This window comes from Gobio gobio (assembly GCF_949357685.1).
Source record: "Gobio gobio genome assembly, chromosome: 2".
Classification (NCBI taxonomy): Eukaryota; Metazoa; Chordata; class Actinopteri; order Cypriniformes; family Gobionidae; genus Gobio; species Gobio gobio.
In genome coordinates this window covers 24,109,293-24,136,815 of record NC_137098.1, presented here as the reverse complement: position 1 = coordinate 24,136,815, position 27,523 = coordinate 24,109,293, and the positions used below count along the sequence as shown (strand labels likewise).

Sequence of the window (27,523 nt, the reverse complement as noted above, 5' to 3'; positions counted from 1 at the left end):
TTAAAAACAACAAAACTACTCAAAACCATTAAGGATTACACATCAGTTTTTAAATATATACACATTTTTGTCAGCTTTATACCTCGGCGTGTGTGTGTTTCGGCAGGAGACACGGGACGAGGGCTAACGTACTGGTGACCGCGGGGGAAACACGCTGAAAAAAAAAAAAGTTACTGCAACGTGTTTAAACACTGCAACGAGTTTAATAGATGATACAAGATGAGATATTTACCTTCAACCCACTCGGATTCCTGGATGGTTTCCAACAACGCACTAGCCGAGTCTTTTGTTACCGCTGCACCAGAAAAGGATGGTCTGTGTCCCAACAACGCGCCCAGGCGGTCATACCACTTGTTGATACGCCGGTCGGAACCGCTCCGGTTGTTATGATCCTTTAATTTCTTGTAATCTTGTCTTAATTTCTTCAACTTCTCTCTGCACTGTTTTCCAGTGTGACTGGAACCGAGTCGATATCTTCAGGTATACCTTTCCATTGCGGGTTGCCGTTTCCAGTTCCCGCTGGATGTCCTCCTCCGCATATATGCTCAATAAAGCCTGAACCTCGTCGTCGGTCCATCGGTCAAATTTTTTGTTTAACTCCATTGCTGCAAAGAACATATTTACTGAACGCAGAACCCACCTAGCAAAAGACTTGTAAATATGGCGGTGGAAAAAAAAATGCTGCGAGAGCTCAACCAATCAGCATGTTCAGCGCCCAAGTTCCACCCCCGAAAGTTCGCGAACTTTTGAAAAGTACCACCTCGCAAGCAGGGCCGTTTGGAGGGGGAAATATTTACCCGGAACTTCATTTAGACCCTGGTTCCTGCGGTCGAAACACACCGAGTTCCCCCCCAAAGTTCCTAGTTCCGGGGGAAAGTTCCAGCGGTGGAAACACGGCTTTTGTTAATAGTGCCATACAGTACAGATCAAGTTATTCAAGCCAGTAAAATCACAAAATAATGCATCTGCCCCACTGCTTAGTTCAGTTATCTGGAACCGTCATCTTTTGACTTTACTGCATGATTCTTACCTGTAATCTGTATCATTTTATAATATTAAAATACTTTTTCCTATCAAAACTTCAACTATAAATAAGATAATTTATGAAGTGTGAAGTGAACACTGTATGGTGCTATCAAAAAAAGAAAAAATGTTTATTAAAGCAGCACGACTACTTGTCGGGTGAGATGATCAGTTTGTCCAAACAATAAAATGTGGAGTATTCAGGAGACGTTTTTTTTTTTTTTGTGCAAATCTAGTCTCATATACTATCACTAAAATGTGTTGGTTGTTTGCTTTGTTTTCAAGTATTACATGTCTGCAGTTTAGACATGAGATGAAGCTTTTAATTTTTCAGGTTTGGCCTGAAGTTACTGATCCAGAGAAGTTTGTGTTTGAAGATGTTGCCATTGCTACGTATCTGTTGGTAGGTTGGACTATTGATTGTTTATGCAAATTATCTATTTTTAGAATTGAGTAATTACATTTCACCTCAATATTTAGTGAATACATAGGACTATATCATTAAGATATTAATATTTAATAACTGACAGACATTATATATAAAAATCTTTGAAAATGTATATCGTGTTTGTTAAACAAATGGATGGAGTCATGAACATCTAATAAAAACCTTATGAACACTGTCTCTTGGTTACTGTTGCAGGTCTTGTGGGGTGAAGAGCGTGCTGAAAACGGTACAACAAACAAACAGTCCTTTGTGGATCTCGGCTGTGGAAATGGCCTCTTGGTTCACATTTTAAACAACGAAGGGGTAGGTTAACTAATACATCTGCTGCAGTGTTGAATTACTACATCATAGACCATGTTTCATTCCTGTAAATCACCCATGCAACTCCCCCAGTGGAACAATTTTTATTTGTTAAAGGGGTGGTAAAACACGATTTCACTTTTCTAACTTTAGCTAGTGTGTAATGTTGCTGTTTGAGCATAAACAACATCTGCAAAGTTGCAACGTTCAAAGTTTAAAGCAAAGGGAGATATTTGCTTTTAAAGAAATCAATTTCTAAGGACTACAGCAAACGGCCGGTAGGGACTACAGACATTCCTCCAGGGTTGTTGACATCACCAGCCCCAATATTTACATAAACCCCTCCTCCGAGAATATTAAATAAGGGGGGCGAGGCCATTTTGTATTGCTGTAGGGAAGAGTTGTTGCGGTATAGTTATTAAGCTGGAGTGTTGTTGTCGCAATCCCGACGAAACGCTGCTATTTTCATCCGGATTGCACGTCCACTTTGTTTAGCCTTCCTAGGGACGGGGGAGTTAGGGATTAGGGTAATGAGTTAGGGCAATGGTTAAAATTTATTTTTCATTCGGTCCCTCTGTGCCATCCTCGATATGTCTACTTAATATATTGACGGCCAGCTAAACTTTTTCCCCACAGCAAGACTCTGAAGATTAATTCTTAGTTCCACAGGTTTATTGGCGTTACAGAGAAAAGGTGAAACTGCAACATACAAAAGAGCAAGGACAAATTAGCGACATGCCAATTTAATCCAACCTCAACTCCACATGAATAAATGCTGATTTACACTATTACAGTTGCATTTTGATAGGACTCACTTTAGCACTATTATATGAGAAGAAATAAATGAAAACAACGATCTGGTCATTAACAAACGACACACCTGAGCTAACATTCGCGTTGCCGAAGTACATGCAAACCATCCTCAAATTATACTTTATAAATTTAAAAGTATTATAAACATAATGAATACTTCTAGACTAGGGATGAAACGGTATGGAAATTTAACATCACGATTATAGTGACCCAAATTATCACGGTTACCAATATTATCACGGTTTTGTTCAAGTTTTATATTTGAAAATTAACAAACAAACTAAAGCAGCTCTATGCACTTTTTTAAGCAAGATTCTGTGGGATTTTCTTCCTTATAATGGCCGTCGTCAATAGCAACGCATAAATAATAATAATTTCTCGTAAATATAATCTCTAATATTATCTCTGTAAATATATTCTCAAGCAATATTCTCATCAGTGTTCAGCAATGATGCATTTAAATCTAGCATGTTTTGTGTAAGAGCCCAAACAGTATCCTAGAGAAATAATGCATATCCATATTTCCATATGATTTGACAGTTTAGTTTTTTATTAAATATCAAAATGTCTGCATCATACCTGACACCTAGATGATCACTTTAAAGTCAGTTTTATGACTGTCATTCTCTTCAAATGCTATTAAAGTTTCAAACGTGTATAACGTTACCAATGTTGTGTGTAACTTTAGAGACGGTCCCTAAATTCACCAACTTTATGCCAGTCACATCAGATGCGCTGTGGTTCTGCTGTGTTTGTTTGAAACTATTTTCGCTGCTGAAATAGAACAAAAACAGTCAACCTCTGTATGATGAATGAATCTCTTGTGTACATCACACACATCTCTGCTTTTAGTGTAGATTTCAGCGTGTGAGCGGCGCGCGCTCTGAACAAAATTCCGGATAATCTGAACGCCTCTGATTATGAGACATTGCATTCATAACTCAATATAAACACGTGTGATTGGTTATAATGCGCAACGCGATTATAACAGATGGCTTTTGAGAAGACTATAATAAGTTTAACAGCAGAGTGGCTAATGTGCAGCCGAAATAACGTTAATTTACACCCGCAAACGGCGGTTGTTAATGGCAAACCCTGATTATTATCCCTTAAATGTCACCCTAGTCTTGTCTGAACTTGTTCGTTCGCTTCACGTAATTATTTCCCAGACGTAGTTTTGGTATTCAGGTCAAAGTCCACTTGCCTTGCGTTCGTAGTTTTGAAGTGTTTCCCCCATTACAGCGACTTTATTCTGGCATGTTCTGCAGACAGGGTGATCATCTTCGATTGAGTTTCCCTCAGGACTTTTGTAAAAGCCAAAATATGACAACGCCTCAGATTTGGTCCTTTTAGATATCTGAAAAATCTCCCGGCGCTGTCACTGCCTTCTGCCATTTCTTCTCATTCAGAAAACAGCGGTGCTGCGCCAGACTGACGCTGACTGGACAACATTTACCGCGAGTTTTAAAATCGTGATAATCTCACGCGGTTTTAATGATAATTAAATTTTATACGATATTACTAACCGTCACTAAATTTTACCGTGGTTTATCGTGAAACCGGTAATCGTTTCATCCCTATTCTAGACACTCTCACAAAAACAAGGTATACATACCGACGATGCTAAGCCAGACACAAGGAGTCGACAGATACGATGAAATGCAATGGATTAACAGCCTTGAACAAACTGCTGAAACGTGCATGAAGTGTGTGTGAGTGTTTACTTCCCCAAACTACGGGTCGCGTAATAGGACATTTAGAACCATGCGCTCTTAAAGTGAACATGAACTAAATAGACACACATTAGGAATGCATACTACTGGAACACATTACCACAATAGGGGTGGGCGATATCTCGATATTCAAAATATATTGAGATATTTTTTAAACACGATATGGATTTTGACATATCGTATATATGAATATATTGTTTATATTTAATTCTGATTCCGCCACTTTGCTTGTTTGCCTTCTCTGTGCTGTGCTCGCTCCCCACCTCCTTGCTTTTGTTCCCCCTCCCCTCGCGTGTTGTCATGGCGGTGTCCGCAACCAGCTCGGAGGCTACAGAACTCGTCTTAAAAACAACTGGCTCCATTATTGAGAATGAGGAGATATGTCATGGTCGCTTGCTGTCACGTGACAAATTGGGCGGAGTCTGAGCCCGTCCACCCTTTTGGGATCCTACGCTATCGGTTGCCAGGGGCAACATTGTAAGAGCGATACAGAGATCAGAGCAGGAAAGACGGCTCGAGGAATTATCATCGCGGCGTTTAAGCGGATAAATTACGAGAAAACTTAGAAGAAATGGAGAAGAAGATGGAGAAACTTACTACCAGCGCCAAGCTGAGGTATTTAGAGAAGCTGATATCAAAAACGTTGACCCATACGAGCTGCCACGGCGGAACTCCGAACTCTTTACCACCTTGCACTGAAATGTTTCTATAATATATTTCCTGTGCATTTTGAATAATAAATAAATATCTCCCCACTATCCTGCAGCAGTCCAGTGCTCGTCCTCATTAGCAGTGTTTTTCTCTTACTGATCATATTTTATACTTGTTGAGTTTAAATTTTTAAATGAATTTGACTAAAAATTAAAATGATCGTTTGTGTGCGCTGGTGCTTTTATTCCAGCCTTCTTAAGTAGAATGAATGCTCGGTACGTGCCTTAAATGAATGTAACGTTAACAATGTTAAATATTAAATTAATCTTAAACAGTGATGCACACAGTAGAGGAAAATTACAGTCAACTAGGCCTACTTTGAATATTAATTAAGCGTTTTGGGCATAAACATGTTTATAACATACAGTAAAATGACTGACAATGAAAAATGACAGAATAGTGATCAACATGTTTAATACAAATAAATAAAGGTTCGTATTCATCAAGTGTCTCACACTTCAGCATCGCGATCATTAGTTTAGACCATGACTGACACCCTGTGGTGAAATAATGGCATACGTTTACCAGCCGCTGCTTTCTCAGATTGGCTTTGATGGATTAAAACTTCATGTTCAGTTGAGTTTGGAAAACTATGTAATCATCAGAATATCTCTTCTCCAGTTTTTGTCCGAATCCATTACCTGGCGGGCATACCCCCAAAATGGCGGAAGGGGGAGGATGCCGTGATATTTGGGGGCGGGGCGCGGTGTCGTGACGACATCTCCTCATTCTCAATATGGAGATACTTCGGTTAAGGCGTCGGACGAACAGCAGACAGATGTCTACTGCCATGAATGCCGACAGTTGGTTCTCAAACACTTGATCCAAGATACAGTTTACCTAGGCGGCATTACTTTGAGAGACACGAACTCCTGCGACTGTACACTATGGAGAGAGAGCAGCTTGCTTGCTGGAGAAGGTTACTTACTATGCCCTTGATTTGAGTTTTTATTTTTTAATGAAAATTCATTATTTGCATGCGTTTTAAAGCCTTGCGCGTAGGGCACCATGCGCTTTCCCGAGCGCGCGCACTAAAAGCCTGTCAAACAAGTGATTACTGGACTAAATCTTACTGCGCTAATACTGTCAAATACACACAAGGTTAACATAAACACAGTCGGTTATGTCTAAAGTGAAAGTAAAATCGGCGTGTGTTTGTATATTAGATGCGTGAAAGTCTTAAATTGACAGCAGGGCAGCCAGTGAACACGCTGCCGCTTGTCCTTAAAGGCACAGTTCACTCTAAAATGATGTCATTATTTACTCACTCTAATGTTGTTCCAAACCTGTATTAATTTCTTCTGTTGAACACAGACAGCTGATAGTAGCGATTGACATCCATATTATTATTTCCTACAATGGGGACCAGCAACTGTTTGGTTTCCAATATTCTTCAAAATATGTTATGTCCAACAGAAGAAAGAACTTTATTCAGGTTTAAAACAACTTGAGCGTGAGTAATCAATGACAGAATTTTCATTTTTGAGTGAACTATTCCTTTAGTGGTTAATAAAATAACAAAAGACAAAGACAAAATCACTCACGGCTCTTGACTGAAAAACGAATACAGTAGCTTTAATAAGAATCAATGTATATTTTATAGGGAAGTCTATGTAGTGTTTTATTTTTACATTTATTAATTCAATTTCATACTAATATGCTGCTGTACAGCTCTGAGCTGCCAGTGTAAATCTTTATAAATATATATTTATTTTATATTATACAGTACACTAGGAATGTGTACAAGGTTTTTTAAAAGTAAAGTTTTAAGTTTAAGTAAGGTTTTTCAAGTCTTTTAAGTAAAATAAAGAAAGAGTATTGCAATAAAAAAATAGTATTTTTTCCTCCTTAAGCTCTTGCTGTTTGGCTAAGAATAGAATAGCAAAAATCGGATGCGACTAGCCATCAGAACCGAACCGAAAACCGTGGTAAAAAGAACCGTATTGAACCGTGGACTAACTGTATTGTTGCATCCCTACTTTGTTCCTACATGAACTGCCTACCTCTTTGCACTTCAATAAAAAAAAAGACTTTGTGGTGTTTGGCATATTTGTTTTTGCAGTAGTTTTTGGGGGGTTATTTTTCCTGTAAAGATATCGAGATATATATCGTATATCGAGATATATTTTTTGCTCCATATTGCCCAGCCCTATACCTCAATGACTAAATGTAAAGCATGTTTATCTTCTGCAACTTTAAACTTAATGCTCATTTACATTTTCTTACTCATAACAAAACACCCTCATAATTGTTACCCAAATCCCACTCTCTGTGCTGCACATTTCACGGAGAAAAGCTTCCACAATCTTCACGAGTTCAATGCAGGATTCACACAACGGGTTTTCCTGAAAGATGGATTTAAAAACAGAAGCTGTTTACGGGCCACAACCTGTAAGTATGATTTATTTTTCGTCGATGTGTTTTCCTGTAATAGTTCGTATTGTTAATTGTACGTTGTAGCAAGGAAGTAAACAAATGACAATGCTGTTTGGCTCTGCAAACCAGTTTGTTAAATGCTCATTCATATTTAACGTTATCCGACAAACACCTAACATTACAAACTTTTTTAAAATCTCAACAGCGAACTTGGAATTAGTGTAAATTATTCTTTGATTAGAGCTTTTAATTATGTATTGTTTATCTACATGCTTGTTTATCTACAGGCATGCTAAACATGGTTCTGTGTAGGGCTGCAGCTATCGATTCTTTTTGTAATCGATTAATCTAGCACGTAATCGATCGATTAATCGATTAATCGGATAAAAAAATCTGTGTTTTTAAACAACCAAAACAAATAATGCATAACGAAAATGAAGAGGAAAAGCAATTTAATTTATTAATATGCACAACAGGTTTCATGCTGTAGGCTAATCTAGCCCTGACATCAAAGTAAATATCTTTTATGTAGATGTCTACACCTGCAGCATTTACCATTAGGCTACTAACAAATAATATATCATTTCTGGGGTGAGCCTATTTGCTATGGTAACCTAGAAACCTGTGTGTGTGTGTGTGCGTGAGGCTTCATTGCAATTTGGTACTGAATACATACATTCATTTTCAATAGAGCGCTGCATTTGGCTTGCATCACTTGCATAGCGGTGTATTTTAGGTGAAGCATCCGTTCGAAAAATCGCGTCACAACATCATGTCCCGGTGTATACAGTGAACGCTGAAATTATTGTTGCGTGGCTACATAAAAGTTTAAGCATATGTGATGCATTGCCACGATTGGTCTGACTGGCGCGAGAGAGAGGAGGGTGCGTGTGTGTGTTACTGATTTTCTACAATTAAAGTTGGAATTTTTCCAACAAATGCAGAAAGTGCATTTCTTTGTGATTTTAAAATACATGAAGGAAACGGTTCACTTTCAGCAGTTATTGATGTCTGTGGGGCAGATTTATGTTTGTTGTACATCAGATACAGATACATTAACACAGTAGTAGACCTACATTACATTTATTTGGATGCATTAATGAGAGAGTGATTGTGTGTGTGAATTACTCATTTCGTCTCTATTCATTATGAAGCTGTGATTTGTAATTACTTCAAAGGTATTCAAATATATGCCTTTAACAGTTGAGTTTCTAAGCTACTTTAGTGACTTTACTTTAGTCACAGGACGGCGTTGACACTGCGTTTCTGCGCAGCTCTCCGCGCGTGATCTTCACGCGAAAAGAGGTCTGCCTTCAGGGCGCGCACTCGTTGTCAAAGACACAACGTTGTCAAAGACACACGGCTCGGCTCTGTGTCACAGAAAAAAGCTGAGCACTGAACGGATAAGTTTTCCGTATTGTTGTTTTTGAATAGTGCACAATCGCTTCAATGTTCAAACTGGCAAGGCTTTAAAAGCATTTACTTGACAAACTTTATGTGGACGAAAGTGAAAGCGATCTGGCTTCGGGGCTTGCGCGCGCCGTGTGTGTGTGGCAGCTATAAGAACGGTAATCAACTTACATAAACTGTGTAAAACATGCAGTTACTATAGTGATTCTGGGCATCTAGAATCTAAACTAAATTCAAAATTTATCACGCGCTATGATGTGCTTCCTGAACATTGAACAGCGGTCCGTGTGAATCAGAACCCTGCGCATAGTGCGCGTCATAGGAATTTAACGAGGCTTCGAGGCAGAATTTTTGCCTCAAGGAATTTTTGTAATCGAGTAAATCGAGTAACTCGATGAATCGTTTCAGCCCTAGTTCTGTGTTTGATTTGGCTACTATAGTAAAGCCAATATTTAGTGTTCGTTTTGGGTTAATAGTTTTTGCGACAGATATTTGGCTATAATCGTTCTAAAAATACAAAAGTAACAGTGCTATTCAGTAGCGATCACTATAGATCCGCAATCTTTACTCAGAAAAATCCCTTTGAGGACTGAACAGGTTCTGCTTGATCATCTTCACTAAAATGTTCTGGGTCCGATTCGGGCTCAAATTGGTATGGTTTTATTGACGCCATTGTTTCTAATACTACCAAAGCACAGACAAGGAGGGACAGAGCAGTGTAGAACAAAGGTAAAATATATGAAAAATAATAATTTTTTAAAAACGAAGCATGAACACATGTTACAGTGCACCCCACAAACACAATCAAGCCTTCGAAAGAATGTGTTGTACCACCCCTTTAATATTCATCCAGTATTAAAATCAATGATACAGCTATCTATGTTCCTCCCTCCTTCCCTCTCAGGGCTTTACAGTTACTGTGATTATGTTTGTGTTATGTTTTGCCTAATTTAATTATGCATACCTGGGTTTCAGCATCCTGGAAAGGGCACTGACATTCGCAAAAGGAAGATCTGGGACATGTATGGGCCTGGTACTCATCTAGAGGTAAGATAGGATTGAGACATTGTCAGTTTACTTTTTATAAGATGCTTAAAGGCCAGGGTTTGTAACTATCTATAGCAGTTTTGCCTGATTTACAAACGCCTTTTATTGTGCTATAATCATTGGTCAATATGAAAAGTCCATATAGTTATATATATTCTGAATATCCTATTTTAATGTGCTCTAATAGGTTGACAGTATAATTGATTTTCATCAATCCTAATTTTGATGAATCAATATCAAAATATTGACCAACAATAGCCACGTTTACATGCACACTTTTTTGTCATTCCGATTGAAAGATTCGGTGGACTGTTTACATGAAACGTTATCTAAACTGATCTGGTGTTTGCATGTGCTGACTTTCAGTCGGAATCATTTTGTGACATGCGCACACAGTTCGTAGCGCACGTCAGATTCGTAACGTTAGTATCGTGGATGATCAATAGTTCTGTGTTGGTAATTTTTATATTTATTCATTTTTCTATGGGCGGACATGCAGTAGTTTAAACTAATTTATGTCCAATACAATGGCTATTTGAACAGCTGTGAATTATGAATGTGGAATCAAAATGAATTAAATTAATTCATTTTGAAAAACACGTTCTGTGTTGGTAATTTTTATATTTATTCATTTTTCTATGGGCGGACATGCAGTAGTTTAAACTAATTTATGTCCTATACAATGGCTATTTCAACAGCTGTGAATTAAGGCCCTTTCACACCGGACGCGTAACGAAAAAGCGAAGCGGAAAAAGCGAATATTTCGTGTGCGAATAGTTCGCGTCAAAAGCATTCACACAAGCCGCGACGCGAGTTTGCGACGTTTCAGAGCTCCAACATTCCAAAACATTCGCGCCGACAGCTGAGAAACACGGACACGTAATCATTCAGTGGAGACGAGCTTTTAATTTTCTTTAAAGGTCCCATGGCATGGCATTTTTCTATTATTTTATAGTGTTTTCTGAGGTGTACTTATATTATTAGTATGATTTTTACATCATAAAATGTCATAATTTAGAAATAAAAGGCATTTTTTCTATACTGCTGTTTGCCCTGTGGCTGAATGCCCTGCTTCAAGAGGCGTGTCTGCTGTGAGACTTCAGTAAAAACGCCCACTGTTGTGATTGGCTGACATCTTTGCATTTTAAATGAGCGGAGGGGGCGTGGTTTAACGAGGCACGAGCAGGCACGAGTCTGCCAGAGAGACGGATGGACCTGTGTTCACTTCTCATCAGTTCTCTCAGCATGTCTCAGTTCAGGGTGAACTGTTGTAGTTACTAGCATATACTTCAGGTTATTAGTTTATTTCTAGTCGGAGGGGCTGTCACTCATGTCAGAAAGTTAGTAACTTTAGTAAATTATGGATCAGCGCTGACTCGAGACGCGAACCGTTTAGAACGATTCAGTCCGATTTGGTGAACTGGTTCGGTTCACTAAAAAGAACCGATTCAAAAGAATGATTCGTTCGCGAACCGGACATCACGGAGACGAAGCGATTGCTAACAAAGTTATTTATAGTAACTACTGAGTTATGAGAGCGCTGTCAGTCAGCGCGAGTTTATTGTGTTTGTATCTGAGAGTTCTGAATAAACACGAGTCCCAGTCACACCGAGTCCTCTTCATCATTATTCTACCAACTTTGTAACACATGCAATGTACCATTACAGCGAGATGAACGAGTTAGTAAGTGTTGAGTATAGCATTATTTCTAGATATGTTCCAATCATATGAATAGCGTCATTGACGCGCATTGAGTAACGTTACACAGAGCAAACAAAGACACAACAGCTGTAATCGAATGTAACGTTAATCCAGTTTATTGTGGGGAAAGCTGGCTAGCCTAGCCGGATACCCTCACGCTTACCCCCCTTCTGCTTAATCTCACGCCGCGTTTGGCTCCTCCGCTGTGGGCCAGATGCAGTACTGGGGGTCGGGGATGTTGGAGGCCGAGCTTCGGCGTGCGTGAAGTTTATCTCTAAAGATATGACTGCTGATGTTAAACAGAAAAGACTGTATGCACATTTTAGAACAGATAGACGCGACAAGGACGTACAAAAACACTGACTCACAAGATAGAAAACACGAAAACACCGTTCTGTCGGGAGAGAGGGAAGCCGCTGCGTGTCCACAAATAATAAGCTACACATAAGAAATCAATGATCACAGATCAGAAGGAACTGAAGAAAGACTTCTGTTTTCATTTGTACATCCAAACACTGAGAAACTGCCAGTGTTCACTCGTTCACAAGTAACGTTAATGATCTCGAGTGTTTGCATGGGCGTGCCAGATTCTCTGGGCGGGGGAAAGGGAGGAAACCGCTCCTGCTTGGACGTCAAACCAGGAGACTTCAGGATTGGCTCGTCTGGCCTGTCATTTTCTCAAAGGCAGAGAGAGACAGCCAGAACTCGGGTTTACACCGATCAACATTTCTATCCACTTGGGGACAATATTCAGGCTAGGGGAACTCATATTAATGTTGAAATACCTCATAAAATGAAAATTTCATGCCATGGGACCTTTAAAAGACAGAGAAGAAGGTTTTGGGTGCACCCAGTCTTAAAGAACAGAGAGTCTGAAGGGGAGTATGCTAATCTTCTACAGGAGCTAAAACTTTATCATGGCCGTTCCGCACTTACTTTCAAATGTCCGTGGGACAATTTGAGGAGCTCCTCCAGACAGAGACGGTATCAGCGCATCTGACGAGACACACACACACACACACACACACACACACACACACACACACACACACACACACACACACACACACACACACACACACACACACACACACACACACACACACACACACACACACACACACACACACACACACACACACACACACACACACACACACACACTCTAAAGGAACGGCTCGATCCGCAGCTGCTGTGTTTCCAGTTGAGTCACAATGTAAACATTTAAGTGCCACAGTCGTATTGACGGAAACATTCACTTTCCATAGTCGCGGACGCAATTAGATAAAAAAAAAAAATATATATTTATTGATTATAATATATGTAGCCTATAGTGGGCAAACACAACTACAGCTGTAATCTCGTGAGAAATGCCATACCTGGCAAAGGTTAATGTTGATTGAATGGCTAGTGACATCAATTGGACATTTCGTCACCTTTGTTTCCTTGTATGTGATTGGTTTAAGCCTTTTCTGTCGCTGCGAGTGTTAAAAAAAATCGACATCGAAACGAAAAAAATAAACATCGTTTTTTCGCCGCAGCACATTCACGTTCGGTGTGAAAGCTCTCATTACACAAACAGCTGATCAAAAAAATAAAACCATCGCGCGAATTATTCGCGCGTCAAAATCGCGTCCAGTGTGAAAGGACCTTTATGAATGTGGAATCAAAATGAATTAAATTAATTCATTTTGAAAAACACAAAATGAACTATAAAATGCTCCCAAATTATTAGTAAAAACATAGGATGTACGGTGAAACAAGAATAAAAGCATTCAAGACGTGCTCTGCATACTAGTACTAAACGCATAGATATTTCAGATGATTAAAGCAGCACTAGGTAGTTTTTGCTCTCGGGGTCCCCCTACAGTTGGGAAACAGTATTATCCTCTACTACTGTCGTAAACTGTCATTCTACATCAGGGGATGCATCGCACGTGCATTTGTTGACATGACAACTATGATAGCCCTGAACACTGCCGAAGTTCACCTGTCTATGGAGTTCACATGCAGGTGTTCTGCTTGCGTCGCGTGTGAAATGTCTTCATCCCAGGTACAGTGGCATATGTTTCAGCATGTCATATGAATATCATTTCATGGGTTTTATTTTTTTCAAACGCCAAATGATCGCGATGCTCACGTTTACAAGCCAGCGTCATTATAGTAGCCCAGTCTATTGGTTCCCGTTTTACAGAATCTATGATACTTCAATTCAATGTTTGAGTGGTAGGTAATAATCATATATCGTCAATATTATAATATCAAGCTACCCTAGATGAATCTGCAAATTTGAAAAATCGATTTGCATTATAGCTTGAGGCAAGACAAATAAACCAATATCACAGACATGTTAGGTATCCTAAAATATGATTTTGTACGTCTGTATTTGTACTGTATTTACTTGCAAGAATGTAGCCCCTCCTCCTCCAGCTCACGCCAACGAGCAAACGCTGGCCCAATGTTGATCCTCGTCCTGCCTTTAATCCCATCACTTTCTCGTTTCCTCTTTTTGCTTCCTCCGACAAAACCTTTGCTTTCTTATTTTTCTGTGCTGCTTCGGCCATTACTATAACATTCGGCAAACAAATGATAGTTTGGCTCGCACGTCCGAATTTAAGGAAGTGGGGGCAGTGGCGGATCTAGAAAATTTTACATGGGGGGGGCAAAGGGGTGGCAAGAGGTCTTGGCAGGGTGGCAGGGGTAGATGGTACATGGAAATCCCTATATGTGAATTGCTTTAACAAAACAAACGCAAAACCACTATTAAACTACAGTACTTATTGCTTAATCATGCCCTTACACACTACAAAGGTTTTTAATTCACAACAGGAATAAGTCCAGTGTTCAAACAAAACAAAACAGTATAAAAAGCAAAATGAAAATATAAAAAAGTACAATAATTGTGTCCAAGATGCAGTGGACTACAAATATACAACAGTGGACAATACTCAAGTTCTTATTATAATTAAAAACTTATAATTACAGTCCACAAATGAAATGACCCATGATCACCCATCTTTTTTAGGAAAGCTTAAGGCGACTGTTGTTGTGCTTTGCAGCAAAATGTTTCACAAACAGCGTTATGTGTTTCTCAACATGTTACAGTGTTTACATGGTACAATTTCTGGTAAGCTACGCTTTTTTGTTATTTCATTTCAATTAAATTCAATTATTGTGATTTGATTTAATATTGACTCATTTGGATAAATATTAGGCACACAAGATGTACCTAATCTCAAGAAAAAAACAACTCATAATGCTGTAAACATACAGAGAGCCCTATCAGCTGACAGTGTTATTTAGGGTTAAAAATAACTCAAATTACATATATAATGCATTTTTTTTATTATAATAACAACTTTATTTAATGATATAAATACAAATATAATAAATATGTAATATGGTACACTACACATATTTAGCAAAATACTCTCTAGCTCTTTTTTTCTAGCCAACTAATGTGCTATAGCCTATTATGGTCATTAAATTGCTTTCCTGAGGTAAATGTTATGTGACATAATTGTTCTCCAGTTGTTTTATTGACCCCTTTGTTAGACTGATTGGTCGATATTATGTATGAGGAATGTACATTTAGGTCAGTTGTAGGCTACTGTTTCTTTCAACATTGTCCATTCTATTAGCTAGAGATGATCTGTCCACGTGCAGCTAGGGATCTGACATTTACAAGCGCCAAAACGGCATTTATTGTTTGAATTTCGTAATAAAAGTGGAGATTTTTTTATATCATAAGTAACCTGCTCTGTCTAGTCTATCGGTCTCTGTGTCCTCTTTGCTTCGCGATTTTTCTGTGCGTGAGAAAATGTATGTGTGCCGTGAAAAGTGTCAATTGCGTGTCTCACCGTGAATGCGTGAGAGATGGCAGTTATGGATACAATATTTTTATATTTTTTATTAAGCTGTTCTTGTCTTTACTAAAATCAAAATTAGGCTAATCAAACGGAAGAGTGCTCTTACGAATCACAACCGCTGATTTTGGCTAACGTAGGCTAATAGACTCGCTGTTTTTGCTGATGCTGAATCGTCTTTAGCATACAATACATTCATTACAAATGTAATTTTAAGTTAAACGTGTGTTTAAACTACACCTGGGGAAACTCACTTCACCTTCAGGGGCTCTGGGGCAGCTCAGTCTCTCCAGTCGGTGTGTAGGGCCACCGCACCGCAGCAGACTCGCTGTGTGTGAGCCAGACTGAGCGAAAGCCGCTCTGCACGTTTGAATCAGGGACGTAGCTAAGTATTTGAGGGGCGGGGGGAGGGGTATTTTAATTTTAATACATTTAAAATAAAAAATTAAATGGTTTACTTTTGGTAAATGTATTGGACATATGGGCGGGTTGTTTTTACAAGTACAGTTTTTGGAACATCAAAGTTAGGGGGGCAGCTGGGGGGGCAAGGCTCTAGAGTGGGGGGGCACCTGCCCCCCCTTGCCCCCCTGTAGATCCGCCCATGAGTGGGGGTGGTGGTGGAAGTGACGTATATACCGTAAAGCAGTCGAATTTTGTAGTTCTTTTTTTTCTCGGGTTACTACCCGAAACACAAAGTTTAAAAGTACTATTAAAAACGATACAGACCCCGTCAGGCTATGGCAGACGTGTCATTCAACCTATTGTAAGTTGATGTATCATCACAAGAGGTTTGAAAATATATTATAAAGGTTGAAAAGTTACCTAGTGCTGCTTTAAGGAAAGATACCATAATCACAAAGGTATAAATATTAACAAAAGTAATTAAAGTAGACTGTGGGTAATGCTACTTAAAGGAGAACTCCGGTGAATTTTTAAGTTAATCTAGATCGTTATACCTTTGTGAGTACTGTCTATTGAAAAAAAACCAACCGAACCGGATTGGTGCTTGCAACGCGGAGCTGTTACAGTTAATGCCCAGAGCTGCCACTCAGCTAACACGGCAGCTATGGGCAGTGTTGGGGGTAACCCATTACAAGTAAGTTGAGTTACGTAATAATATTACTTTTTCAAGTAACTAGTAAAGTAATGCATTACTTTTCAAATTTACAGTAAAGTAATGCATTACTTTTCAAATTTACAACAAAATATCTGAGTTACTTTTTGAAAAAAGTAACTCAAGTTACATTTTCACATTTATTTGACTGACAGCTCTCCTGCCCCCATGTTGAGAAAAATTGAGAGTAAGTGTAGAGGCGTTGTGTGTAAATGTGTTATGGTAGTTCTAGACTAAATGTGAGCATTTGTTCATCTCATTTGCACAATAAAGATTCAGTACTCCTCAAAATGAATAAAATCAGTCAAATGCAAAATCAGAATACTATGCAAACCTCAAATATATAAATGTTAAATAAAACAAATATTTGTATGCATTTAATCTACCTTTATTGACCAGTGTCTTGCAACTGACCTTCGATGATAAATATTACTAGATTTTTTGTTTTTTTTGGTAAAACGTTTTTCTCCTGCATCCTATCCTTCCATTATCCAGAATGGCAGCACATCTTTACCTCCGCCTGAGGCTTATTATCTCAATTCTGGTATGAAGAGGTCTTTACATTTGCACAAAAATAGAACTTTTTTTGCTATTAAAAAAACAAAACAAAAAAACAAGCCCAGCCCAGGTGAGAAAAAGTAACGCAAAAGTAACGTAACATTACTTTTCTTAAAAAGTAACTAAGTAACTCAATTATTTACTTTTTAAGGGAGTAACGCAATATTGTAATGCATTACTTTTCAAAGTAACTTTCCCCAACACTGGCTATGGGGGCATATACATAAAGAGTGTCTTTGTGCCTCAGGGGGGAGGAGCGTCGTGTGTGTGAAGAGTGATGATCGGCTCACAAGTGATGAAGAAATGGTTCGTAACGCTCCTCCCCCCTGGACTATTTACATTTTTACCGGCTAGAACTGAGTTCTCACGGGACTTCAGCGCGAGACTACAGCTTGCCGTCTAAAACACTATTTCGGTGAGTTTAAACAATGGCTAAGTTGCTAAACGCATTTCGTTGTCATGTAAGGGCCCTGTTCATGTTGGACGGACATTTTAAGTGCATTTTGTGTCTGTTAAGAGGCACAAAGACACTCTTTATGTATATGCCCCCATAGCTGCCGTGTTAGCTGAGTGGGAGCTCTGGGCATTTACTGTAACAGCTCCGTGTTGTACGCACCAATCCGGTTTTTTTTTTTTTTCTATAGACAGTACTCACAAAGGTATAACGATCAAGATTAACTTAAAAATTCACCGGAGTTGTCCTTTAACCAATTTGAAGCAGTTGTTTAACTTTTTTTTTATATCTAACTTACGAGAAACAAAATGTCGACACGTCCTCTCCAGCAGGTTGAATGTTCCCCGTTGCAATGGCAACTCTCAACGGCCACCAGGACTTATACAGTTTTATAAAAGCTATTCATTATTTATTGTAAAGTGTAAGAATCACCACCAAAAATTAATTCTTCTGTCAGGCGCAGTTGAAGCCTAGGACAAACGCTGTCAAGATGAGATGGTGTAGCCAGGCTATGTCTGTGTAATTATTCCAACATCATGTTCATAACATGTTACGAAATAAAAAGTTTAATACCTCAGAAAAATTTACTTTCCTATCTTGTCAACAATAGATTAGATTAGATTAGATTCAACTTTATTGTCATTACACAAGTACAAGGCAACGAAATGCAGTTTAGGTCTAACCAGAAGTGCAATAGCAGCAAGTGCAGGATATACAACGTTTGCATAAGTGCAGGACATGGATATGTACTGAATATATATAAATATATCTATAAATAGAGAGATGGTTATTACTATAAACAGAATTTACAGGTGAATATGTACAGTGAATAATATACAGATGGTTATTACTATAAACAGAATTTACAGGTGGATATGTACTATGAATATAATATAATATACAGATGGCTATTACTATAAACAGAATTTTACAGATAGAGGTATACAATGATATGTTAGGCTAAAATGAGGAATATGGCAGTGGATTAAGTAGGGCTGTAATCAACCAAAGAAAATCTTGGTCGACTGAACTCCTGAAATTTTCGACTAAAAATCGACTAAAAATTACGTTAGAAAAAAAAAACGTTACATTAATTAGCTGTGCACTGTGCGCAGTACTTGGTGGCCTTGTTGTCTTCCTAAATCAATTATAAATAAACATAAAAAACTAGTAGGCTATTTAGAGTATATTAAATGGTTTTTGAGCTGATTATTTTGGACTGAAGTGAGTCTGACACACGAGTCTGTCGGCTCTGACAGCGTCGCATTACGTGCACCTGCGCAATATCATAGCCTATGATTTCCCAAAATATAGTAGGCTACTGTTGTCAACTAGTGATATCATCACAAGAACTTTTGAGGAATATGCAACATAATTTAGACAATTGTTTTTGTCATATGTATTATAATAACTGACAGACACTATCATCATTTCAGCCGCACGTGCAGCTCAAACACATGATCAGCTCAGCTTCGCGGCTGAGAATATACGATTAACTTAAAGCTTTTACTCTTAAACACAAAAGACACGTCCACTTTAATAAAAAATGAATATTTATTAAACAAGCCAGATTAAGATCAGAAACGAAATAAAGTGCATAACTGAAACGACTCAAAACGAATACAGTGGGCACAGCGCATATCGCGCATTAGGCTCCACATAAAAATAAAATAATAAAGTGCCCAAATCCAATAAATAATAGGTACTAGAAATAAATCAGCAGTTTGCACAATAGGCCTAATAAAAGGGAACCATAAAAGTAGGCTACAACATTACAGCCAAATTTTAAACGAAACACAAAATAGTGCATATAAAGTAGGCGCACTCAGAACAAATACAAAAATAAATAAATCAAATGCCCAAATCCACAAGTATTTCAAATAAATGTGCAAAATAAAATGTTATTAATGTCCAAAACGAAATAATGTAAAAACAATTAAATAAACAAATGGCTACTCACTCACGAGTACAATCAGTGTCCACTCCACACTTTTTTGTGTTGTGTGCGAGAAACACAAGCATATCTACGTTCTTTGGAAGGAGACAGCTTCTTGCTTTATTGACAATAAATCCTGCCTTGGAGAAAATGCGTTCAGAAGGCGTGGATGTTGCAGGGATACAGACAGAGCAGTCGCTTTGCAACTCGGGCCAGGCTCGGGTATCTGTCTTGGTTTTTTTTCCACCACCCCAATGGTCCGGAGTCAATTTTGGTTCTGTCCTGAAGATAGTTTTTCATTTCTTCTGTCACTGTGCTTCTACCACCTGATTCTGTAAAAACCAGATCGTCCTCATCTTCGCACAACAGCATAGCAATCTCCTTCTCTTTGTCGTTTTTCTGCTTTTTTGACACATGCTGCTCCTCACCTCCAGGTTCACCTGTGCCTATGGCTGCGCTGAGTGCACTCCGTCGTTCTGCCAGCTGTGCAACTACTGTATAGGCCTCGTCTCGTTTGGCATCATCCAGAAAAGACAGCTGCTTAAAACGAGGGTCTACTACTGCAGCTGTAATGTATACACTGTTAGTCATCATCATTCGGTTTTTAAACTCCCACCTACTGTCAATTTCTTCGACCAGCTTGCTTTTCATTTTTTTGGTAATGGGGCTGTCGTCATCCGCGATGGCCAGGTGACGTTTCTTCAAGTTTGCCAGCATGGGTACTGTTGCAGACAGGGACACGTTATCCTCTTCAGACATCAGCTCGGTCAGTGTTGTCATTGGTTTCAGCACATTTTTAATGTCCTCTATCGCATTCCAGTGTGCTGTGGTAAGGTCCAGTGTACTGCTATCGCTCTTCTTCGTGAAGTTTGGGTCAGACAGCACTGCGGTAATGGGCCAGCGTTGCTCCAGCAGTCGCTCCAACATCGAAAATGTTGAGTTCCAACGTGTAGACACATCCTGAATTAGTTCATGCTGAGGGACATTTTGCTGCTCCTGCTTCTGTTTTAGCCCAGTTTTTGCTTTGTGCCCCTTTTTGAAATGTCCCACCAGATGACGTGATGCAGCCACGGCACGACAAATGGGATCTTGTTTGAGTACAGCGTTAATGCAGAGCTGCAAAGTGTGCCCGGCGCACCTGACGCCCTGCATCTCTGGCCATTCATGTGATTCCTTTAGTGTTTCCACACAGAGAGCCATATTAGCCGCGTTGTCACATACAACAGAAACTCTCTTTGCTTCTTGAATTCCAAAGGTGTCAGCAACTTCAGAGAGTCGCGCAGCAATGTTTATTCCCGTGTGCGCCTCTTCTATTTGTTTCGTTTCAAGCACAAGACTCTGTGCTTTCCAGTCTCCATCAATGAAATGGGCAGTCACTGTCATATAGGACTCCATTCTAAGAGATGTCCACATATCTGTGGTCAAGCTCAGTGCCTCGCTGTGTTGTATTAACTCCGAAACTTTCTCTTTAAGTCCCTCATATTTTGCGGTTAGTGCATGCTTGATTGTGTGGCGTGCTGGCACTGTATATCCAGGTTCCAAAACTTTTAACAAGTTCTTAAAACCTTGGCCCTCCACAACAGCAATGGGCCTCATATCCTGAGCGATAAAGTTAATAATTCCTTCCGTGATATTAATTTTCCGTTTGGATGATAAAGGAGGCTTAAAATCCAGCGTGGTCTGGTTGTGACTGGGGGATGCCTTAATTGTGGATGGGTGCGCCTGCAGTTATAAAACGATTATTAGCCTACACTAAAACATTGAAATATGGTAATTCTGATATGTTCATATAGCCTAGCCTACTCAAAACAGACGGGGCAACCTAACGCAGACAAGTTAGCTTACCGTTTTTAGGTGATACGACATGTTTGTCGTTGAGCTGTGAAATGCAAATTGTTGCTTGTATAATTTGCATTCCACTTTTTTCCCATTGTCTATTTTTATAAAATGCTGCCACACTGCCGATGTCTTTGTTGACATGGTTGAAAAACTGACTAGGAAAAAGCGAAGTAGCCTACTTCAGTCGTTCTCTCTTCTCCAGTGGGTTGGGCAAATCCAAAAGAAATGAAAACAACGGGGGTGTTCTGAAGACAGACTGTTACCTGTGAAACAGGGGTGCTCTGAAAACACCCCCATTAGCAAAGTGTTTTCCACCTGATGAAATGAACGCGGCAAAACTGATTAAATGAACGCGGCAAAACTAATGAAATGAACGCGGCAAAAAATCGACCAATCAGAACTTTGGTCGAGCCAGAATGTATCGACTAACAATCGACTAATCGACTGGGACGTTACAGCCCTAGGATTAAGGTAGTGCAATAAATTATGGACAGAAGCTATCCGAAAAAAAAGTGTAAAAGTGCAGTGGAAAGTGATTGCATATTACAGTTAGAAGTACGGTGCAAAATACAAATGTAAACAGTTGGTACTGTAAATAACAGTCGGCAGTGCAAATGAGCATAATCCAGTTACGGTGTGGTAGTGCAAAATGCATAAGTAAACAGTTGTTACTGTAATAAACAGTCGGTAGTGCAAATAACAAAGTGAAGGCGGATGTGAGGTAGGAGAGTTATCAGTATATGAGGGGAGTGGATCAACGGGGGTTTGAGTTCAGTAAAGAGACAGCTCTGGGGAAAAAACTGTTCTTTAGTCTGCTCAGGGCCGGATTTACCACCGGGCCGATTGGGCCGGTGCCCGGGGGCCTCCGACCTCTAGGGGGCCTCCAAGACCCCACTAACTGTGTGGCTTCATCCCTTTTTTTAAATTTAAAATTAAAATAAAATGAATGAATGAGTGTGTGTTTGTGTGTATGTGTGTTAACAATAATTTATTTGCACACAAAAAAAAGTATCATGACCAGTGTCGGCTGTGTCTGATGAGCTTACTGCGGAAACTGTTGATAGCTGCAAGACAGGCGGTAGAAGTGTGAAAAAAAGAGAGTTGAGGTCCGGACATCGAAAAAACAAACGACATGGATAAAAAAAACGGTGAAGCCACAAAACGGAAAGTATAAAGGGAGAAGAATACCAGAGAGGATTTAATTAGCATTATTCCAACCATCTCCACTTTTTTCAAAAGTCGGCTCGACGCAGATAAAGAGCCTGCACGGCGCGCCGGCGGTGACTGGTAGGTTAACGTAGGCTACATTACCGTAGGCACTTTTCCCCCTTATTAAAAACCCTGATTAAATGCCCGGATCGGTGCAGAAGCCTTCCGAATCTGCGTCCACCGACCCACCTCCTAAATAATTTTTTTTCTTTCTGATTTAGCTAGTGCGAGCTAGAGGCAAGCCCAGCACCTTTCATAAACTAAACTTTTCATAAGATTTAACCACCCATCTGTCCCCGTACGATAGGTTGCTTTTTAAATCATGTAACGTTGTTGTATTAATGTTGACTGTTCGTTTGTATGACCAGATACGCGTTCGAGGCTTATCAATGCAAAGCCTAATATGTGGGACTCATTCTCTAGTTGAGGGTACATTCACGTAATATTTCACTTTTTTTTTTCTTTCTATAATTATATCTTTCGTCTTTCCTGTCAGATCACTGCAGAAGTATCGCTTTGTTGTTTTTAATCTTTAAGCTAATATTTAATCGTTAGGCTGATTAAATCACTATTTTATTTGATTTAAAAAGCGCTTATTTATGCATTTTACATAAACTATTTGCTCAAGTAGCTACTAATAATCATATAATCTAACTTGCAGGGCTATTATTGGGGTTATAACTTAAGTAACTAAGTTAACTCAAACTAAAACTAAGAACATGAAAACATGTTAACTCAAGTAAAATAAAATATATTTTTATTTCAGCTAGTCATTTGTCATTTCCATTTAGTTTAACTTGATTTAACAAAATAATTAAAACGGAAATAAAAATATTTTAAAAATAAAATCTGTATTTGTAAAAAACAATTATTATTTCACATGATCATGCCCAATGATATCCTAAACAATGTTGATATTGAAGGATATGGAAACAAATATAGTGAATGTAGGCTATGCAATATATTATGTGCAAAAAGGTGGTTAATGCTTTTGTTTTTAGATTCACTAAAGGCTAAACTTTAGTAAAAATTAAAATAAAAGCACAAACTAAATATTAGCCTTCATTTGAATACCCCATTATAATGGTCACTTTTATAAAAATATACATAAAATTCTCCAACAAATAATTTAGTAATATGTAGTCTATATTTTAGTCCATGGGCATAGACCCTTTTTAGGGGGGCTTCACCCCCCCCCAAACTTCTGCCCAGCCCCCCTAAACAAATGTGTGATTAATCTTTCAAACATATGAAACTGACGGAGGCTTCGTCCCATCTTTAATCAGCGTGTTCTTCAATCCGCAACGGCCCCGAACAGAGCGCACGTCAGAAGCAGAGGTGTGTGTGTGTGTGTTGATCTGAGCCTCATTGGTCTGTCACCGCTCGTCAATGTCAAAATATTTGAGAAAACCAATCAAATCAGAGTAGGCGGGCTTTATGTTCACACAGAAGCTGCTGAGGCTGAGAGCAAATTTTGGCAGCACGACTCAACGTCAAGTGCGAGATATGAAGCTAAACTAAACATTTCATATTTGTCAGCTGCTTCTGTAAGTCAGAAATGTTCACTCAAATGAATAAACTTTTGTCTAATTTCGACATTTTCAATTGAATTGGCCAATGTCATTTAAAATATAGCTAATTAACAAATAAGAAATATTGACAAAGCCGTTTTCATCCAATTAGGCATAAGATTAATAGTAATGAATGTGTGCATATTGTAAATTAATAATTCCATTTGTAGCATTCAGTAAATAAAAAAGTTCAGCTTTTTTCACAGCCTGTATTGGGCAGATTAATAATGAATGTGTGCATATTGTGAATTAATTTAATAAATTTAGTTACCTAGCTTTCCTAGTAGCGTAAATTAACATGTCTATAAAAATGATTCATAAAACATATAAATATCAGTAAAACATATGTTTTACTGTCTTCACTGACGAAAATGGAAAAACTTTATCATTCATATCTACCCACTGACATGGTTTTCAAGGTATTGCTATATCTAATTTTTTGTTCAGATCAACTTAAAATGCACATTAGGTAGATCATAGAAATCAAAATTCTCTCGGGGGAGCAAGCCCCCGAACCCCCCTAACTACCTCACATTTGGGATCTCAGTGATTATAAACCTGCCTACATTGTATGATTAATCGATGTACAATATGGTCATGCAGAATATGGCATTAATATTTGCTTTATAAGTAATAATAAACTGCCAATATCCTAATATGCAGTTAATAGTAAGAATTGCCCGTTTTAGTCAGAATGATTGCACTAGTATTCTATTGTGCTTCGTTTGATTCTATTCAATTGTGCGCGCTCATTCACGGAAGCTTGAATTTTAGCGGAGATTCACTTGCAGAAAGCTCGTCCTCTCCTGACAGGGCTGCACAATTGATCGAATTTGTAATCGTGATTACAATTACGGAGGCCACAATTATGTAATCGTTCAATAAAATGTAATCACAATTACCAAAAAAAAAGTAACTTAGGCTATAGGCCTATTATTGTGTGTAGCTACTTTTCTTCCTGCGGTTATATTAATTTTCTTATATATAAAATTAAATATAGCCTACATTTATTTTATTTTATTTTTTTACTTTTTTTATTTAATGAAATCAAACAAATGTAGCCTATATTTGAATGTAATTTTGAGGCTTTATGCTACGGAAAATCAAAAAAAAATTCTCAAACGCATTAAACAGCACAAATCTTTTACACAGGGCAAACTGCTTAAAACTTGTTAACTGTGTTACCAGTTATTTTGAAGCCCTTAATATAAGCGTGTCATGTTTAGGACAAATTGTTTTTTAAGCTGTGTGAGTTTGGGCCATGAGTTCTGGGGGGCCTCCGATTTTGTGCCCAGGGGCCTCTGCTTTCTAAATCCGTGCCTGAGTCTGCTGGTCCTGGTCCGGTGGATCCTGAAACGCCTGCCGGAGGGCAGGAGAGAAAACAGTCTGTGGGCTGGGTGAGAGGAGACCTTGAGGATGCTGCGAGCTCTATGCAGGCAGCGTTTCCTCTGGATGTGCTCGATGGCAGGTAGTGGAGTCCCTGTGATGCGCTGGGCAGTTTTCACCACCCGCTGCAGTGCCTTGCGCTCCGCAACAGAGCAGCTCCCATACCATACTGCCACACAGTTGGTCAGGATGCTTTCTATTGCGTAGCGATAGAAGTTCACCAGGATAGCCGAGGAGAGCTATTAGCCTGGTGTGAGCGCAGCGCGCACTCTTCAGTTGTGGAGGCGCGCGCTATATATCACGTCACAGAAAGACGTGCACTCAAAGTAATCGGATCAGGTCGTTTACATGGTGGAATTTTCCGTTTGTTCGGTTCATGAAAAGGTTTATCCCACCCCTCTCAAACCGATTACAATTTCATTCGGTTTGGCCATTTTTATTCCGATTGAGGTGTTTATATGGAGCATTTTCATTCGGATTGGACTTTTAAACCGATTACAGTGCTCCATGTAAACGCACCTAATGTCCTAATTGTCTTCAGAAAATTTTTAAATGTAGTTGAGATTTTAGCAATGGCAAAATCTTGAATTTTTTTTACTAAAGCTGATTTTAAATGAATAATGGGCATTCAGACTGTTGGAAACTCTTTTGTTCCTTGAAGTAGAGACCAGGGGCCTCATTTATAAAACTTTGCGTAGGATTTGCGTCAGAAGTGGCGTACGGATGAAACATAGGACGTGCGTACGCACAGAAATATTCAGATTTATAAAACCGTGCGCACGCACATCCTACTCAGTTTTCCCTTAATAAATCACAATCAATTCTAAATGCAGCGCAGCTTTTGCGGCTTCATGCCACGCCCATAGTTGCCCATAAATAGTCCGTGAAACGCCCACAAGTTAATTTTCATCGATTGCGAAATCATGGCAAACACAGAGACGAAATAAAAAAAAAACATAACTTCACTTAATGTGAAGTAGAAGTTATCGTTGTCGAGGTGGAAAAGAGGAGAAAAATGTTGTTTTGGAGGGCACAGTGTGGGCATTACTAATGCCAAAAAGGCACTTGAATGGCAAAAGGTTGCAGACGCCGTAAATGCTGTAGCCTCACAACCTCGGACCGTGGCCGAAATAAAAAAGAAATGGTCGGACATCAAAGTCGAGGCAAAAAAGCATCTAGCGCTCCATCGCCAGAGTGTGTCTTCTTGCTGTCTGAAGATGCGTTCACTCCGAGTCCTTCCATTTGCCACATCTTCTAAGAGCGCAAGATCAGCCATTGTGCGTCATTACGCATTGTGATGGGGCATTTTATTTCCATCCATTTAATTGCATCTGACGAGCTACAGATGTCGGTTATAATCTACGTGGAAATGGGAAATAGTTCAGTGCAAATGTAATGTCTTGCAGCTTTCTGAATGGTTGAGACATAGCCTACGTCATATGTTATTTTATCAAAAATAAAACTAAAGGCATATGCATGAATACCATGATTCCGTAGCTGATGAAGAAATTTTACTATGAAAACAATTTCCCCCAGTGGACAATTAAAGAGCACCTATCATGGCATTTAAAATGTTCCAAATATTGTTTTAGAAGTCCCCAACAACAGTTTTGCAAAGACTTAAAAAAAAAGACTTTAGTTTTCTTATAATATGCTTTTATTTTTACCTGTTTTGACAGCGATTCTCAAATGATTCCTTTAGTGATTCACTTTTCAAAACCCCGCCTTTACGTGCCGCTAATCTGCAGTGATTGGTCTGATGACCCAGTCAGTTGTAATTGGTATAGTCTGTGCAGATATTTTCGCCCATCAAAGTCTTATAGTGACAGTAATTTGTTAATATGTGTCAGGAGTTATGAATATGAAAACCGCGTCTGTACGTTTGATTGTAATATGAGCCTCAGCTGATCTCATTCATAAAAAAAACTCCTCTATTCTCCTCAGGAAGACTCGCGACAAATCAACATCCCTCAGGGCTTTTAGTTCAAAAGTGTGCAGATGAGGAGACATATTGATAGATTCTCATAT

The 27,523-nt window shown here is 38.9% G+C and overlaps 1 protein-coding gene across 2 annotated transcripts in view; it reads left to right on the top strand.

The window, feature by feature from the left end:
* Positions 1–27,523, top strand: part of trmt44 (tRNA methyltransferase 44 homolog) — a 141,896-nt gene that overhangs the window by 16,953 nt on the left and 97,420 nt on the right. For both annotated transcript variants that reach the window (XM_079810958.1, XM_079810959.1), the window contains exons 4-6: positions 1,358–1,426; positions 1,667–1,774; positions 9,790–9,861. In XM_079810958.1, coding sequence (XP_079667084.1) covers positions 1,358–1,426; positions 1,667–1,774; positions 9,790–9,861 — 249 coding nt within the window. The remainder of the gene's footprint in view (positions 1–1,357; positions 1,427–1,666; positions 1,775–9,789; positions 9,862–27,523) is intronic.